Source organism: Puma concolor, chromosome D2 (assembly GCF_028749965.1).
Source record: "Puma concolor isolate L17-30 chromosome D2, mPumCon1.1.hap2, whole genome shotgun sequence".
Taxonomy (NCBI): domain Eukaryota; kingdom Metazoa; phylum Chordata; class Mammalia; order Carnivora; family Felidae; genus Puma; species Puma concolor.
This window is the reverse complement of record NC_141677.1, coordinates 83,890,689-83,908,582: the sequence shown is the minus strand read 5'-3', so window position 1 is coordinate 83,908,582 and position 17,894 is coordinate 83,890,689. Positions and strand designations below refer to the sequence as shown.

The 17,894-nt window shown below is 40.5% G+C and overlaps 1 protein-coding gene across 1 annotated transcript; it reads right to left on the bottom strand.

Moving 5' to 3' along the window:
* Nucleotides 1–11,456: 11,456 nt before the first annotated feature.
* Nucleotides 11,457–15,597, bottom strand: NPS (neuropeptide S). Its single transcript, XM_025918294.2, has 3 exons — nucleotides 15,470–15,597; nucleotides 15,275–15,356; nucleotides 11,457–12,101 (listed from the first exon to the last, which is right to left on the bottom strand). Exons 1-3 carry the CDS (start codon nucleotides 15,595–15,597, stop codon nucleotides 11,922–11,924), a joined length of 390 nt encoding a protein of 129 aa, XP_025774079.2. The 3' UTR covers nucleotides 11,457–11,921.
* Nucleotides 15,598–17,894: the final 2,297 nt, after the last annotated feature.

Sequence of the window (17,894 nt, the reverse complement as noted above, 5' to 3'; positions counted from 1 at the left end):
TCCTCAAATGTCATCTCTTGAAAGCTGAAGGAAACTGCCAGTAAAAAGAACTTAAAAAAAATTTTTTTTAGCTGTGAAGAGTATGTTTCCTCCACAGGATAGCATTTATATTATCATGACCCTGGTCTGAAGAGTTTGGATGGGAATTTGCATTAAGCCAGGGCCTGGAGCTACACTAAGTATTCGACCTGAACATGGTGGTCAAGTAGGCTTCCAGAAGTGACCCTTCTGAGAACAAAGAAAAAGCCTATACCACAGATTTGTTCCAACTTTTGAGTTCTGAGAAACAAAATTCTAGTTCTTTTCCTGCTTCCAGTAATCAGTGGTCCATTGCACTTTGCTACCCAATCGAGAAAATGTGGCAGGGAGAATGCCTAGCATTTGTGTCTGGTTTTTAAAACTTCCTTTTAGTAGATGAGTGGCTAAAATTGAGGCCTCACTGCTTCAATCTTAGACAAATGGTAACCCATTTGTCTAAGTCTGGGTTAGGTCTCTAAAATGAGGGCAGTGCTAAGAAAAAAAGAAAATAGAGCCAAGACACTCAGAGCTAGAAAGCATACAATCTAAACCATGTCACAGATGGGGAAACTGAGCATGAGTAGTGCAATTGCCTGGTCAAGGATCTGCAGCTAATTTAAGGAATCAACAAGATGAAGAAGGCAATCCGTGGCCTATCTGGGAAGGCACTGGGAGCACTCATATGTAGAAAGCACTCAGTCAGTGGAAACAGGGCTTGGAGTCAGGCACAACTGGCTTAAGTCTTGGCTCCTCGATGTTCTAGCTGGTGACCTTGGGGAATGTAATTAATCGCTCTATGCCTCATTGAGATAATACTACCAATGTCATTGTTTTGCTGTGAGGATTAGGAGATAAATTATGCTAAATGCTTAACAGAATATTTGCCATCATTAGCACTCAAAATGTGTGAGTATTCCGTGATTTTATTTTTTAAAAAGGAAAAAGAGAAAGAGAGAGGGAATAAATATCCAGAAGCAGTCATTTTTGGAGATCAAGTAAATCGGGGAATTTTCTTCACATTCTTAAAGAGTAAGAAGAACAAAAGATAAAAAGTGGAGGAAGATAGCAAAATGAGATTAAAACAGACCTGGTAGGCCTAAATAAAAACTAAAGGGAAAAACACTAGTATTGCCAAAATTAAAAATGTTTTAGAAGCTGCGATGATCAGAATCAATCCTGTAGAAACCAACTTAACATTCACGACAAGAATGCAAAGTCACAGATAGCATCAAGGCAAAAGACAAAGCAACAAGAGAATGACAGAGAAAATGATTGCCCTGGACCCGACATAGGAGCCTCCCAGGTTCTGGGCTGCATGCATCAGGGCCACTTGAGAAGCCTCAGCTAGAGATGCTGCCCTCACCCAGAGCAGAGGGGCCGGATTAGGGACTGTAGCAACATTGGCAGCTCACCAGCCAACATGTACACTTGCTCCCAGGCCCAACTTCAGTCACTGCTCCCAAAACCACCGGGTCTGCATCTGCACGCAACCCCACAGGACCAGAGGTTCTGTGCCTCCTACCACTTCTAGGCTCAGGTGAAGCCTCACATGATGGGACAAAGCATACAGTTTCCCTGGCAACTGCCTGGGGTCCTGGGGCCACACAAACCAGGAGTATGGAGGCATGAGTGCCCTACTGGGCAAAATTAAATGAAAAGCAACAAGCAGACAAATTTGGTCAAAGTCTTGGTAGACAAATGATTTGCACCTCCACCTCCTCTCCGATGACCTGTTCCAAGACCCGGTGGCTCATGTCACCACAGATACCAGCTGTGTTTTCTGATGACTATATGGCCAGCTCATAGTGCACAAACTTGCACTTGCTTTTCCTCCTTCTTTGCCTCACTTCCAGTTTGCTTTCGTCCTTGCTGTCCTGGGATTTCTCTCCAAACAAGGGGTCTCCCTGAAGTTTTGCCCATATTCTATGTCCTGGGGAATTCAGGCTAAGACAGTGATTGAAATGTGCTTGGGATTGGAGACGAGGTAGATATCGGGTTCTACAAGCCAGAGAATAAGCCAGTAGAATTAAACAGTATAAAAATGTAATGAGAGAGAGAGAGAGACAGAGAGAGACAGAGAGAGAGAGGACTTTCAAAGGAGCACCACAATCCAGAAAATTAATAGGGTAATAGATTAATAAATCTCAGTATTTATCCTGGTAACACTTCTGAACTTTGAAGAGACTAAAAGAATCTTACCAATATTCAGTAAGACGAAACAGATAACTTACCAGCAAAAAAAACTAAAGACTGACTAGGACTTACCAACAACATAGGATTCGAGGAGAAAATGGAACAATAAATTTTCTGCAAAATCTTGACAGAAAAAAAAAATGCTAACTTCAAAACGATATACCCAACAAACTGTTATTTACACAAGAAGTCAGCAGAAGGACATTCTCAATATGCAAAGAGGATTGAAATACCTTTATGAAAATACACTTGAGGATGTAATCTAACTCAGCAAGAAACGAGGTCCTGTATCAAAGATTTAAATAACCCTTAAAACCTTTTATTATCTTGGAATGGGAACATTTTCTTTCCTGTGACCCAGTGGCCAAAAACTATGAAGGAGAAAAATGAAAGATATCTGCAAGCTAAAAAGAGACAAAACAAAAATGTAATTACGAAATATGACAAAAATGCTTAATATCCTATTACATAAGGAAGTTTTAACACCAGGAAGAAGCAAAGTCCAACTGAAAATGGGCCAAGTACATGAAAAGGCAATTCATAAAAGAATCCCAAAGGCATGTGCCTCTGTTTAGTGTAGAGACAGACAGACAGACAGACAGACAGAAGGATACATAAACGTATCTTCACCAGTAATGGAAACTGAAAAGTGTAAGTCTAATTAATGTAACGTTGCTCTTTGCCTGCCTTATTGGCAAAATTGAAGAACGACAATGTCCAGTGTTCCTACAAAGATGTAAGTGTGCTGAAGGGCAATTTATCAATACATGTGGAAATTTCAAATGTGTATATCTCTTGACCAGCTTTCCTGATTCTAGCAATTTATCATTCTGAAGCAATTGGCCAAATGTATACAAGTATATAGTGTAGCATTTTTCCCCATTAGCACAATATTGAATGATCTAAATGTCCTTTAATAGAAGATGAGGTGGTTTAGCTAATTGTGATATATGCACACAATTGAATACTATAGAGACATTAAACATAATGGTATATTTTATCATTCACAGACATGGAAAGCTCTCCATGCAGACTACGGAATTGGAAACACAGATTTCGGAATGGGAATTGTGTGACCACATTTATAGAAAAATGTGTGTGTGTGTGTGTGTGTGCACGCACGTGTGGGTGTGTTCCCATCCACATCACAGAGGCATCTGAATATGTTGAGTGGTTACCTATGGTGGTGAGATTAGGATTATATTTTTAGCTTCTTTGTCCTTTTTTCTAAATTCTCTAAATGTCTGATTTTTTAAATTTATAGTAAGATAAATTAAAATGTCTTTACTTAAAAGGAACGTTTTTAAAAGCTTATGCCAACAGATTTTCACTTTTAACTAATAATGCAGAATTCCTATGAGGCTTTTCTTGATGCTTTCCACCTTGACTGCATCAGTGTTGTAGAAAGGAATAGACCGCCCAAATGAGAACAAGCAGCCTATGCCTTCAGAGCTTGTTATACAGCAAGGGAGTCAGCCACCATCATTTGCATTTGGCAGAGACTCAGGGGGAGGCCCAGGAGCAGGGAAGCTTTAGAGTGGGGACAGGGAAGGCTTAGCAGTGCCCTAATTGGAAGCTGTTGGCCTGGGGTGACTGGAAGTGGACTGACTAAAAATGGGGCATCCTATGTGATTGGTTTGGGAGCGTATTTGGCCTTCTCTGTTGGCTTTGATTTGGAAGTGTGGAGAACATTTTTAAAAACTGGAGGTTGTTGACCAAGTCCTGATTGTTCTGGGCCAGCTGCTGCAGAGATTGGCTTCCTGAGCTGGTTGCTTCAAAGTTTGCATTGTCATACATGGTCTGGCCATTGTTGTCTACATAGTCAGTTGTCTGCCTAACCGACTGAGACACCCAGGTGCCCCTTGGCCACACCATTTCTGAAGTACGTAGAAAACTTTCCTTGGACTCAGTCATACCGGCATCTATATTAGCTTCGCAATATATTTGGACAATATCCAATCTACATTTCCATCATCAAAAAACAATAGTTGCTTTCAATTCTTTACCAACTTCATTTGTAAGGTGCGTTATACACCCAATTTTCTATGCAGTGTTAAACTAGGGTGTTCATCCTGCTGCAGATGGCCGCCATTTATGGACCATTCACAAGACTGAGCAATGTTTTAGGTGTGTAACATGCATTATTTCACTTATCGTTTACTACAACTCTATTGTATGTCACTACGGGTTCCATTTTACAGATGAGGAAGCTGAGGTTTGAAGAAGTCCAGGATCCTGTCCGCAGTCACAGAGATTATTAAGTGCAATGCTGTTTGAGCTCACATATGCCTAAATCCAAAGTTTGTGCTTATAAATCTCAAGCAGCATCAGACCCCTTGGAGCTGACTTGGCCACACACTTGTGGGTTACCAAAGCCCAGAGGAGCATGGAGAGAGGACACAATGCACCAATTCTGAGCTGCAGCCCTTGTTTATTATAGGCTATATAAAAAACAACCCATAATTCTTTTATGTACCTGGAGTGTTTTCATCATGGAGGTAGTAAGCAGGATTCCAGCTAAAGTCATCCTTTGGCAGTGACTATAATTCAGTTTGATAATTACTATCCTGTTTGCCCAAGGATGTGAGAAGTCCCATCACGAACAGAAGGACAAGAGCTACAAACCTCCTGTAAGCTCTCTTCTCCAGTAAAATTTATAACATTTCTATTGTTGTGGATGGAAATACACTGTCTCTCAGTCATTTATAGAAAGGTTACTTTATATTGTTATGTCCGTGTTTACCAAGTACACAGGCAGCTCTTTTGTAATTTCAGAAGTTTCTACTTGAACTGGGTCCAGCCATTTTCTAATTGCTTCTTGGTTCTCTCCCGCGGGAACACATTTCCCCAGGGGAAACATATCTTAGAAATTTCAGATATATCTTCATTTTCATTCACTAGGTCCTTTTTCCTTTGTTATTTACTTACTCTCCTCAGTGCCCTTCCTGTACTCCAGCTGTAGCCAGTTTTTCTTAACCAGTCTGTGCCATTCAAAAATGCCTGAAATGTCCTAAGATATTACGTCTTTCTTCAGTCTAATGGTCAGATGCGGAGGTAGGCAAGTATTCCATCTTTGGAGGAAGGCCATGTAGGTTTGCAACTTGGCTCTACTCCCACAAGTTGTGTGACCTTGGGCAAGTTACTTAGCCTTGCTGCACTTAATGCCTTGTCTGTATAGTGGGGTTAATAAAAGCACCTACATTAGAGGTATTTTGCTGTATTTTTGAGATTGTTATGGAAATTGAATGGGTTCATACATACAAACTCTTCAGCCAATGTTTGGCATGCAGAAAGACTCCAATAATGTAATTCTTGCTATGTGTTTAAGACTTAAATGAATCTAAGTCTTTGCTCCAAGGTCATTCCAGAGGACACAGGAGTGTAGGTCAGCTACATGAAGGGAGAAGAAGCTTGGCTGAAGTGCATAAACTTGTGGATAAAGCACCTCACAGACTCTTTCTTCCAGACATCACCTACATACAGTCGGTCACATTTAATATGACTCCTATTCCTTCTTAGGGCTCGAGTCTAGAGACAGGTGGTTATTTCCCATAGCCAGAGTAGTCACCCATAACTTGTGTGGTGGACATACTCTAGAGTGGTCTCATGATCCCCACCTCATGGTGTTCACACTTTTGTGTAAACCCATCCCCATGAATGTAGACAAGACCTGTGGCTTACTTTTATCCAGTAGAATACAGCAAAGGTGACAGGATGTCAATTTCTTGATGCTGTTACATAAAATTGCAATGTGAATTTTCTGGAAGATTCACCCCCTGTCTGGATTTGATGAAACTGGAAGCCATGGTGGGGAGCCTACATGGCAAAGAATTGATGGCAATTTCTAAGAACTGAGGGTGGTCTTTCTCCAACAGCCAGCAAGAGTCTGAGGTACTCAGGCCTTTAGCCAAAAAGAAGTGAATTCTGCCAACCATTATAGAAGCATAGAAGTGAACCTTGAGACTTGGCCATAACTCTGGGTGGCACTTGGATTGCAGTCTGGTAAGGCCCTGAATAGGGGATCCAGTTAAGGTGTATCTGCACTCCTGACCCCCCTCAGAACACAACAAATGTGTGTTGTGTTCAGTAACTAGGTTTCTGGTAATTTGTTATGTAGCAATAGAAAACTAATACACTTTATTAGTCAGTGTTCTCCAGGGAAACATAACCTAGTAGGGTGCATACAGAGAATGAAAGAGAGAGAGAGACAGAGACAGAGACAGAGAATGATTATAAGAGATTATTATAAGCAACTGGTTCATTCAATTATGAAGACTGAAAAGTCTGGACTCAGGAGAGGCAATGGTAAAGTCCCAGACTGAGTCTAAATGTCTGAGAAGCAGGAGAGCCCATGGTATAAGTTCTAGTCTCATCTGAGTCTGAGAGCAGAAGACTTGATGTCCCAGCTCAAAGACAGTGAGGCAACGAGAGAGAATTGTTTCTTACTCAGTTTTATAATCTTTCAGGGTTTCAACGGTGTCGATGAAACCCACCTACCTTGGGGAGGGCAATCTGTTTTACTTAGTCTGGGGATTCAAATGCTAATCTCATCCAGAAACAAGCTCACATACACTCCCAGAAATAAAGTATAGCCAAGTTAAGAGGCACCCCATAGCCCAGTCAAGTTGACACATAAAATAATAATGACATATACCTTCTCTGATTTCTTTTTTCTTTTCATTCCATTCTTCGCCTGACATTATACTCTGGGCAATGCAAACCTGCCCTAATGACCAGATATTTGACCTTGATCCTCCATGAAAAAGAAAACTGGATTAGTCTAAGCTTCAGTTCTCTTGTCTATATATGGGAATAACGACATCCCAGTGTCTTCCCACAGGGCCACGGAGAGTGTAAATGGGACAGTGTGTGGAAAGCACTTGGCACAAAGCCCCAAACCTGGTGAGTGGGAGTTTGTTTATTACTGTGGAGGAGTCTATTTGTAACCACACATTGAGTCCAACTTAGTAAAGATGTCTTTAGGTTTGATTCTTTGCAAGTTTACTTCAGCTAGACCTTTAACAGTTGATAGGCAGAGGTCAGCCAGGAAGGTGTCAGCCAAAAGGCCCACACTCAGTTCCAACACCACACCATGGAAAGTGGAGCTCAGGAACAGCAGGCCCAGCAGCAGGACCATGCCTGCAGGACCTGGTGTGGGTCTTTGTTATCCCATGGAGAGGCGTCTTGCACCTGTGTGGCTGGATCCACCACAGTTTGGGCTCCAGGAGAGAGATCCTGCCAGCTGTCTCACTTTTTGTAGGGCGAGCAGGAGAATGGATTTGTTATCCAGGGAGAAACAGACTGACCCAGGGTGTCAGCTGTTCAGGAAAGCTTCAGACCCCAGATGGGGAGAGTTGAAAGTGTGCACAGCACTCATGAAAAGGAGGAGACACGGACCACACAGTTAATCCCAGGCAGCTCAGAGTTGCTGCCAGGCCACCCAGAAGACAATCTTTCCTCCACAGAGAGGAAGTAAGGTGAGAATTTTCCATTGACAATGAAACCCACCTCTACTCTTAACAGGTGAGTCCACATGAATATTAGCAGAGAGAAATGAGTCCAGAGGGAAGGAACAGAGAGGAGCCACCTGGATGTTTCTTTTTTGCCTGTTATTGTCTGACAGGCCCAAAAGAGTTGAGAACATTGAGTGTAGAAATGTGACTTTGAGGGATGCCCGGGTGGCTTAGACGGTTAAGCATCCAACTCTTGATTTTGGCTGAGATCACGATCTCATGGTTGGTGAGATCGAGTCCCGAGTCAGGCTCTGCACTGACAGTGCAGAGCTTGCTTGGGCTTCACTCTTTCCCTCTCTCTCTGCCCTCCCGAGCTCATGCACTCTCTCTGTCTCTCTCCCTCTCTCTCAAAATAAATAAATAAACATGAAAAAAATGTGACGCTGAGTCAAGTTGCTGTGTTCTGGGTCTTACTCTATGTGAGAACTGAAATCCAATTGTTTTTGTATTTCCGTTCCCTAAAATATTGCTCCTTCCTGGGAAGGCTCAAAAGTGAATGAGGCTAAGTGTTTGGAGTGGAAATTTTGTAGCAGACATCATTGTTTGGTTTTTAATGTTTCTGCATTAGAAATAAATTGCCAGGAGAAAGGTAATGAGATGAGCACCCTAAAATTCATGTGTGTGAGTTGCAATCTTAATTCTTGTATTTCTTTGCATGGGTTTTCTACCCGCAGATTCACATACTCATGCATCCTTCTTCCAAAATTCGGGATGCTTCTATGGAAATCTCAATAAACGTTTTTAAGAACAAGATGATCCTCATCCTTGCATAAAAGAGAATCCAGTGGAGTTTCACCTTCAGGACAAGTTTTAGTTGCTGGATGAGAATCTGATCTCTCATGCAGATTCTTTCAGTACCTTGGAGAGTGACAGCTCTCCCTTCCCAGGGTCCTTACCCAACCACAGGCTCCAACTGACAGCGTAATTATTTCCCAGGGTAGAATTGTGAAACAGGCAGGGAAAGAAGGGAATCCTAGTTCCTAAATGTCAATCACAGAAAGAATTGGCGGCTGCTAGTATGGAGACCTACTAGGTATGTATTTGTTTCTGACTCTTACAAATTAATGAAGGCTAAAAGATATATTTGATAATGTCATTTCTCTGCTCAAAACTCTTGAGGGGCTTCCCATGTCATTCAGAGGAAAAGCAAAAGTTCTGACAAGACCCTGCATAAATCCCCTACTTGTCTGGTTCCATCCTTTTCACCCTTGCCCTGATCACTCCACTGGAGAAATCTTGGAATTCTTACTAATCATTCTCAGCAACTTCTCTGACAGCAGTATCTGAAATTACATCCACATTCCTACCCCTCCACAGTCCTTCTCCCTGTTTCTTGTTGTTTCTCCTTATCATTTATCACCATCTAACATCTATAATCTTGTTTTTTTCCAACTCCCTTCTAACCCCAATGAAATATCAATAAGAGCAGGAATTTGGTCTGTTTTCTTAATGATTTCATTCCCGTTGCCTAGAATACTCTCTCTGGATATACTAGGTGCTCAAAAAATATTTGTCAAGTGAACGAATCGGCAAATTAATGAGCAAATGAACAATCCCACAAGGTCAGTCATACTAACCCTATTTCATAGCTGATGAAACTTGGGCTCAGAAAGATTCTAGAAGCTTGAGCAAGGTCATGAAACTGAGCAAACAGTGGCACTGAGATCCAAGCAGGTCCATGTGGCCCAGGGGTCTGTGGCCTCCTGCTTGCCCAGTCCTGCTTTGTATGCACTTTCTCCACCCCAGAATTCTCCCCTCAGGTGCCCATGGCCCTCATGGTTTCTTTTCCTTCTCTTTTAGAAAAATCTCTCCAGATAAGCATGAAACTTAACAGGTTGAGGTATGGTTGACCAAAATTAACTCCTCACATTATTCCTCCCTTGGGATATTTGCATTCTGAAGGCTTCCAAGGCCTTGCCTAAGGCAGCTGGCTCTAAAGGTGAAATTCAGTCCTCCTTCAACAATCCCCTCCCCCACCAGGACATGGGAAAGGGCAAAGGGTCATTAGCATCTGGTAATCAGCTCCTCACCACCTCCCATCACCCTAGGCCTTTCTCCATGCTGCAGCCTTGAGAGCAAGTGGGCTCAGGGCTCTGCAGAAACTGATACCAGTTACTGAATACAGTCCACTGGCCACTTGGCTCCTACACTGGCTTCGGGTTCACTTTCCCAAAGGTTTACATGGTTAGGCTTTGGTCACCTCTCTAATGACACTATCCAAATACGACTTGGAGGTATTTTTCATCTTAAACACTTTATTCCTAACATCTTACCAAAAGGTACAATTTCTTCTCAGAAGGTAAATTTCCCTGCTGCCAGCTTTTCCTCTGCTATAGTTTTTAGAGTGCAAATACTTTTTCATAGGCCTTTTTCCCCCTGAGGTTACAATGATATTTTAGATCCAGAAGTGGGAAAAGAATTTTTCCAATTATGTTTTTAGTGTTTTATTACTCCAACCAATCCATATAAATGCAAATAGGAAATAAGGAAGGTTCCTTGCAACAACAATGTCTTCCCTACATAAGATGCCCAATCGACACCACCCTTGCCATGAGCATATTAGTGCAGGAACTATTTTTCAACTTCGAAGCAGTAAATAACACCTATTGAGTTAGTTAATTAGCCTCCCTGCCAATAATGCTAGGCAGATTTAAAAAAAAAATACTAGTTTCTTTGACAATCTGCTGTTAGATTTTCCAGTTTATTGGAAGTACTCTGCATCTCACCCATTAGGCCTTATGGTGCCGCAGTGCTTGTGAGCATACAGGACATTACTAATAGATAAATTCTTTTGCTGCATTCCAGATGCCCTGAAAGAAGTTTGGTCATGGAGGGCATGGAGGGCTGAGCTGTTACTAGCCAGCTGGTTAGATTTCTAAAGCTGTCCCCATGGGAACAAAGGCCAGGACCACAGGGATAGGAAGCAAAAGGATATGAGGGTCCCTAGTCCATTTTAAAGTGCACGAGGGGGGCGCCTGGGTGGCGCAGTCGGTTAAGCGTCCGACTTCAGCCAGGTCACGATCTCGCGGTCCGTGAGTTCGAGCCCCGCGTCAGGCTCTGGGCTGATGGCTCGGAGCCTGGAGCCTGTTTCCGGTTCTGTGTCTCCCTCTCTCTCTGCCCCTTCCCCGTTCATGCTCTGTCTCTCTCTGTCCCAAAAATAAATAAACGTTGAAAAAAAAAATTTAAAAAATAAAAAAATAAAAAAAAATAAAGTGCACGAGGACTTTTTCACCTCATCTGTGTCTATACACATAGAGTGAAGTGGAAAACATAATGATTTTCTTGGTCAGAATGCCCTTAGTGTACTGCAGAATCAAATAGGCATGTAAACATTTATTAAAGTTGGGCCTCTGAAGAAATAACACGCCAACCAATGTTACATTATCCTTTTAAAACGAGTAATGTCAGGAGTTACAGTGGAAGGAGGGTCCAGGTCTTTCCTGGAAAGGAAAGGAGTGGGGTGTTAATCGGCACAATTTGGAGGAACCGATTCACAAAGGACCCCCTCCCCCCACACACCACAGGGCAACTAGCAGTTCCTGTATTGTCATTACTGTTGCTGGCACTATTTCTGTGTTTTAAGATAAAAGGAAACAACAAACTTCCAAGACAAAACAACAATCCACGTCCAAGTATATCTGATGGAAAGAACAGCAAGGGTTACACCCAGAGGGCACAGCTGATGTTTATTTCTGGTATCAGTGAATTGATGGAAGAAAACACAGTGGTAGCATGAATCTCAACTTTGGGTGATCTCACAAGACTCTCTGAGAAACTGAAATCACACATCCCAGAAGAATTGGTTCTTCTTAGTCATTTCAGAAAGCCGTATTTAAAAGAAAAAAAGAATCAGTATTCTGATATACAGTATTACAGGCAGGAAAAAAATCATACCATTGTCATTACAGGAAAACTGCTCGTACTTTCTGGCCAATTTAAGATCAAAGCAAATGTGCCCATCCTTAGTCAGGGAAGTTGCTAACTGATCACATAAATAGTTTATTCTCTTGCTGTGGAAGTTTGGGGCAGGTTTACCTGTTTTTCAAACTCAATTTACTCTGTACCAGCTCAGAGAAAAATGATATTTAAGAATTGAGAGCGCACCAACACTTAATGATAAAGATACAACTGACTTTTGCACATCAGTCACACTCTACAAAGTTTGAGATTAATTCCCAGAGTCCTTTGCACACTTATTCATGATTTTGCTCTTTGAAAGGAAGTTTTTTTCATCCCTGTTCCAACTCCATTGCGAAAGGACCTTTTCATGAATGTCTTCTCCAAAATTGGCTTTAGAAAATCTAGTCCCTCGCTCCTGTCCATCCTGGTTGGGCAGCTGTTCAGCAGGATGAGAAAGTAATCAGATTTTCCAGGCACCTGGCAATTCAGATGGGGGAGGAGGGAGAGAACACAGCTTTAGGGTTAAAAGTTTATTTCAATAGTAAAAATTTTCAAAACGTGAAGGCAGTAAATCCAATGACTCCAACATTTCTGAGGGAAATTTTGCCAGAACACAATAGACAATTTATCTAGATACAAAATATTATTCAGAGCTCTTGTCTAATTTTTATACCCTTATGTAATTGCTGTTACCCAGTCTTTGCATCATACACCATATGTAGTTATCTGGTTGCTATTACTTTATAAAGAATCTTTCACTTGGCACTAATGAGTCCTGGCAAGTTTTTTAAATTCACTAAGAAAAACGACACATGATAACCAAACTTCGGGGTTCAGTGGGAAACACTTCCTTTCTGTGCTTTGTCCTGGGCCATTTGCCAAGATTCTCCATCAGGATATCTTGCTACTTGAACAATGGGATCTTCATCTTTTGACTTTGGCTCAGCTCCTCATCAGTGGCTCAAAGACCTGGATAGTGTAGGGGGCACTTCGTCTCAAAAGAAATATACACGTGGAATCTTAGAGCTCACATTGGCCATTGAGAATCTGCAGTTCAACCTCACACTTTCTAGATGAAGAAACCAAGTAAAGAGCAAAGGGCATGTCCCAAGAAACAGGGCTGGGCAGTTCCAGGAAGTGGGCCTGACCCAGGGATCGAGTAAGAATTTTCAACACTTGTCAATCACAAAAGAGGGATTTCAGAGGACGTACAATGTTGATGAGGCACCACTGCAAATCCCATCAATAAATGGAGCAAAGATTCATCCGTGATCTTCTTTGTGGTAAATGTTTTATGTGCTTCATTTCATTTTATCCCCTCAGAAAGCTCTGTGTGTGAAGTAGGTATTATTATTGCTAAGTTTTACATGAGGAGATTAAATACCTCGTAGGTGAAGCAGGGATTTGAGTGGAAGCATCTGACTCCAAGTCCATGTTTCTCAACCACACGAGAACAATAAGAGGAAAAGGGGCTGGGCCACCTGGGTGGCTCAGTCAGTTGAGCATCTGACTCTTGATACTGACTCAGGTCATGATCTCATGGTTCGTGGGATCAAGCCCTACATCAGGCTGTGTGCTAGCACATAGCCTGCTTGGGATTCTCTTTCTCTCCCTCTCTCTCTGTCCTTCCCCTGCTTGCTCTCTCTCTCTCTCTCTCTCTCTCTCTGCCCCTCTCCCAATTGTGCTCTTTCTCTCTCTCTCTCTGTAAAAACAAACATTTTTTTAAAAGAGGAAAGAGTGGCTGAATGGTCTTATTATAAAGAAAGAAACATACTACAAAGTGAAAATTACACATTATCCTTTCTTGGTGCAGTAAACCAAGTGTGGTTTCAGGTAACTTCAGAAGTTGAAATGGGGACAGAGTGGGGGTAAAGAATGCTCTCTGGGATCTTCATCTATGACTTGGTGGTTTACTGAAATTTCCAGCAGTCTGCTCCCAGGCAAACCATTCCCATTGGCTTCTGAAAAAAAAAGATTTTTTTTTTTCTTTTTTGGACCCAGGGATAGTCTGACAGGGTTTCAGAAATATTGGCCATGAGAAAATCAATCAAAAACTCTTATTTGAATGCTCACTATGTGTTTTCCCCTGTGTTAATGGAAGAAATCTAAGCACAATATAATGTCATCTATTTTAAATCCCCAGCAAGGAGAGGTCTATGAATCATTTCAGAAAAGGAAGCATTCCAGTTCTTTACAGAAATATTCATGATGCCACCTTTATATTGAAAAAGAAATGCATCAGTTCTGGTTATGGGATCCTGAAAACATCCCTTAAAAAGATACCGATATACTTTGCTGATCATTGAAGGGAGTCCTTGCCAGAGCTGACTTATTAACAGAATAATATGGTATACTTGCTTAGTTGATGGACTCTGTGAAGTTCACAACAAATATTACAAAAGCCTATATATCATTTCTCTGCATGATTACTCACTTTAAACAGTCAAATTGGTACCATTGCTACACGATGGAGTTATAATGAGAACGGAATTGTCACATGCAAAAACAGAAATATGGAAAATACTGAAAGAAGAAACATTTCATTTATGGACAAGCAGATTTGTAAGTACATTAGAAGAAAGCACATTCTTAATTTAAAAAAAAAAAGCCACACACAAATGCCTCTTGTTCAACAGAAATGTCATGAACAAACCTTGGGGAAAAGAATAAAAAGTAATTAGGAAGACACTTGAGAAAATATACCAATTTATGGGTTGTGATTCACCAACCTGATCAATATGGTTGGTGTCTTATAGAATCAATGACTCAATTAGTGTTGAATGCTCATAGGACTAAATCAGGAAAAAAGAAGCTGGCTTAAGTAAACAAGAAATAGAAAAATGACAGATGCAAAGATTAGTGAGAAGACCAATAATATAAACAGCTAGAGCATTATGTTTGGACATTTATCTATTATTTAGGATTTATGTAGCATCTCATTATCCTAAAAATAGTTTCATGAATTACATTGATTCAGTAATTACAGTATGCCAGGTTAAGTTTCAATGAACACAAAACGTATTAGGCAACAAAATAATGTTTGAAATTTTAAACAATGTATTGACATTAAAACAACTGAAATATCATGTCGAAATACTATTCAAAATGCCAAAGAAAGATGTTCATTTTCTCAAGGTTTTGAACAGTTCAATGATTAAAGTTGGAAGCTCAGTCAATATTCTTGAATAAATATATGAATTAATATATCATATGACATTTCATTGATTTCTGATGTATTATCTATGCTCTATATCTGAAAAAGTTACCATTTTTATAAAATTAGTAAATTCACTATTTAAAACAAATGACCCATTGTATTTGTAATGCAGTTTCAATGGTTAAATGTTCACTTTGATCCTCGGTGAACACATGTGGAATAAATAAATTGTTGTGGGCAAAACTACGTACATTTTAAATTGAAATGAATGCTTTTCTATGCAGGAGCCCAAACAAATTTGAATAAGTCTAGCATTATTTATTGTCACATAAATGCTTCTTTTTACTAATTTCGTGACTCTACTTGTATTTTTTTCATTGAAAACTCTACTAATGAGAAATTACTTTTCTGTCACATATTCCTTAAGATTATTTTCGAATTTAAACACTTATAAGCCACCTAGTCAAGCATCAAAATAGAGGCAAACTCTTACCTTAGAAGGTGGAACAGGATAAGACCAGAACACATGCATTGTAGAAATCAACAGAAGTAGAATAAGACTGAATTTTAATGAGCTGTAGGATAAGAGGAAACAAACCTTAAGATTAGTTTCATTTAGGCAAGTACAAATGTAAAAAAGCATATACAAATTCAACATTTTTCTTTGTGGAAAAAAGCAGTCTTTTACCTAATCATTTTGGGTTTTCGGAAATCTCTGCAGATCGGTGGTTTTATTGCCAAATTCCTCACACTTACTGTCAGATCTTCCTTGGGTGACCCTTTTATACCAGAAAAGTTCAGGAGTAAAAATGTCATCACGTCCCATCATATGTGACTAACTGGTTCTTTTTTTGTTCTTGTTAAGTCAGAAAAGGACAATAACACACAGGCATTGTCACGGAGCTACCAAGGATTGACTTCATTTAAAGTTTGCCATTAAAAATGTCCTTCAAAAGCATTGTCTTCTGAACTGCGTCATTGTGACACGGACGGCTAGAGGTCTCAGAAGAAACCACAAGTTTGTTTAACTTAAAGTTCAACACTTCAGAAGGATGGTGTTATTTCTTTGAATGTCCCAGGCATCTTGTTTCAGAGACTAATGCAAAATCCTTACAAGAATACAGAGCACCTACCCTCACAAAGCACACAGATTATTTATTTTTTCCACAATGGATTTCCTTCCTTTGGGACTTCTGAGGTGAAAGCAGGGAAACAAGTATCACCTCCTTTTGCCACTAGTCACTCAAATAAAGGAAGGACCTTGTATCTACCCCCTTTCTATGCACATACCCAGAGCTCCAGGCATTGAGCTCTGGAAGAGCTGCCTGCCATGGCCTCCTTCTTCTCTCCAGGGCTTAGAATTTCTCCAAGAAGCCTTTGCTATCCCTGCACACCAATGGGCATCCACATTAATAAATTGATTCAGGAGTGCTAAGTGTGAACAGATGTTGCTGAGGCTTACAATGGAGAAGGACATCAAGGGAGGTGCTCTGCTTGGATAACTAGTGTTTCTGAGATGAAGCCAACATTTTTTTAATACAAAGCAACCGAGGGAAATCCTTGCTTCCTCAAGATCAGCACCTTTTGGAGGACAAAGCCGCCCTGTGTCTGGGACATGTGTTACCTATTTGTCAGTGCTACATCCCCTTCTTTAGGGAACTGCCAACCAGTATGATTCTCATGTATTGTCGATCATACAGTCGCCTTTTGCCTACCACAAGGAAAAGCAGGTGACCCAGATCCTCAAGAGTACAAAGATCACAGGGATTAGTGCCAAGTTTGGAGGGGCATATGATCCAACATATTTATCATAGTCTTTTTGGGGGATATCATATGGAGGTTGGGAGCTAAAGAGCTTTAAGAACACCAAAAACTAAACACACACATTTCCTTTCGGTATCTCTTTAAACCCAGCTAAAATAAACACATAAGAACAAAAGGAATGGGAGAGAAGATGATGGCAGTGGTGTTTTGCTGAGTGATGAGCAATTGATTAAGACTGAGAAAAGTTCTTATGAAAATAGTTGAGTAACAGACCCTCCAAACACTCAAGTATTCATGGAGCCAGTTATTTGGATGTGGTGAAGGCAGCACGAAAACAAAAAGGATCGGCTTGAAGTTTAAGAATCAGTTCAATCTCACATCTCTCCACTTCCCATGTCCAGACAACTTCTGCTCCGGCAGAGGAATATAGGTCTATTCTAAGGAAATGGTAAAGCAGAGTGCCTCCTGAATGAGGGAATCAGGTGTAGTGGTGTTAGGGGGTACTCTTCTGAAAACAGAGGTTGAACAAGTGTTACGGTCAGGGTCTCTTCTTGGCACAACTCCTGCACATGGTTAGATGTGTCTTTACTCTCAAGACAAGTGAATGGAATGCGGAATCTGCCCAGCTCAAGATGAAAAACCTAGAGGTACAGACATTAGCATTCCTTCCTAAAAGCAGTCCAGCCCAGTGAAATTCACTAACGTCTAAGGCTGATAGTACCCAATAACACACACATTTATGGATGTTTTAACCCGTCAATCTTAACACAAACAGACAACTCAGAGATGGAACTGAAATGAGTACAGGACACTTATAAAGGCAGAACTGGTAAAAACAAAGAAAATGGGAGAGAAGTCTGTAGCAACAGTGTTTTACCTTGAAAGATAGAAACCAACAAACAGGAAGTAAAAGTAACTTGAAGGAAACAGAGAGAAAACAAGAGAAGAAAACTTAAAAACAAATAAATGAATAAAACTAATATTATTCCAAAGAGAAGAGAAGATATTGTATCTATAAAATAAAAACATAATGCTATATAAAGCAAATCATTTGCAGGACAAAAAGGAGCTCATGAAAATTAAAACTATTAAAAATAAAAAACTCAGTAGAAGGATTGAAAGATAGGGTTGCATAAATCTCCAAGACTTCACAGAAAAAAAAAAAAAACAAAACAAGGAGAAAAATTAAGATAATTAAGGAAGAGTGCCCACCCAGCAGTTCTAACCTATAAATAATAAAATTCTAGAAAAGAAAACAGGGAAAAAATGAGAGGAGAGGGAATCATCAATAAAGAAATTCAAGAACATTTCCCCTAACAAAAGATATTGACTTTCAGGATGGAAGGACT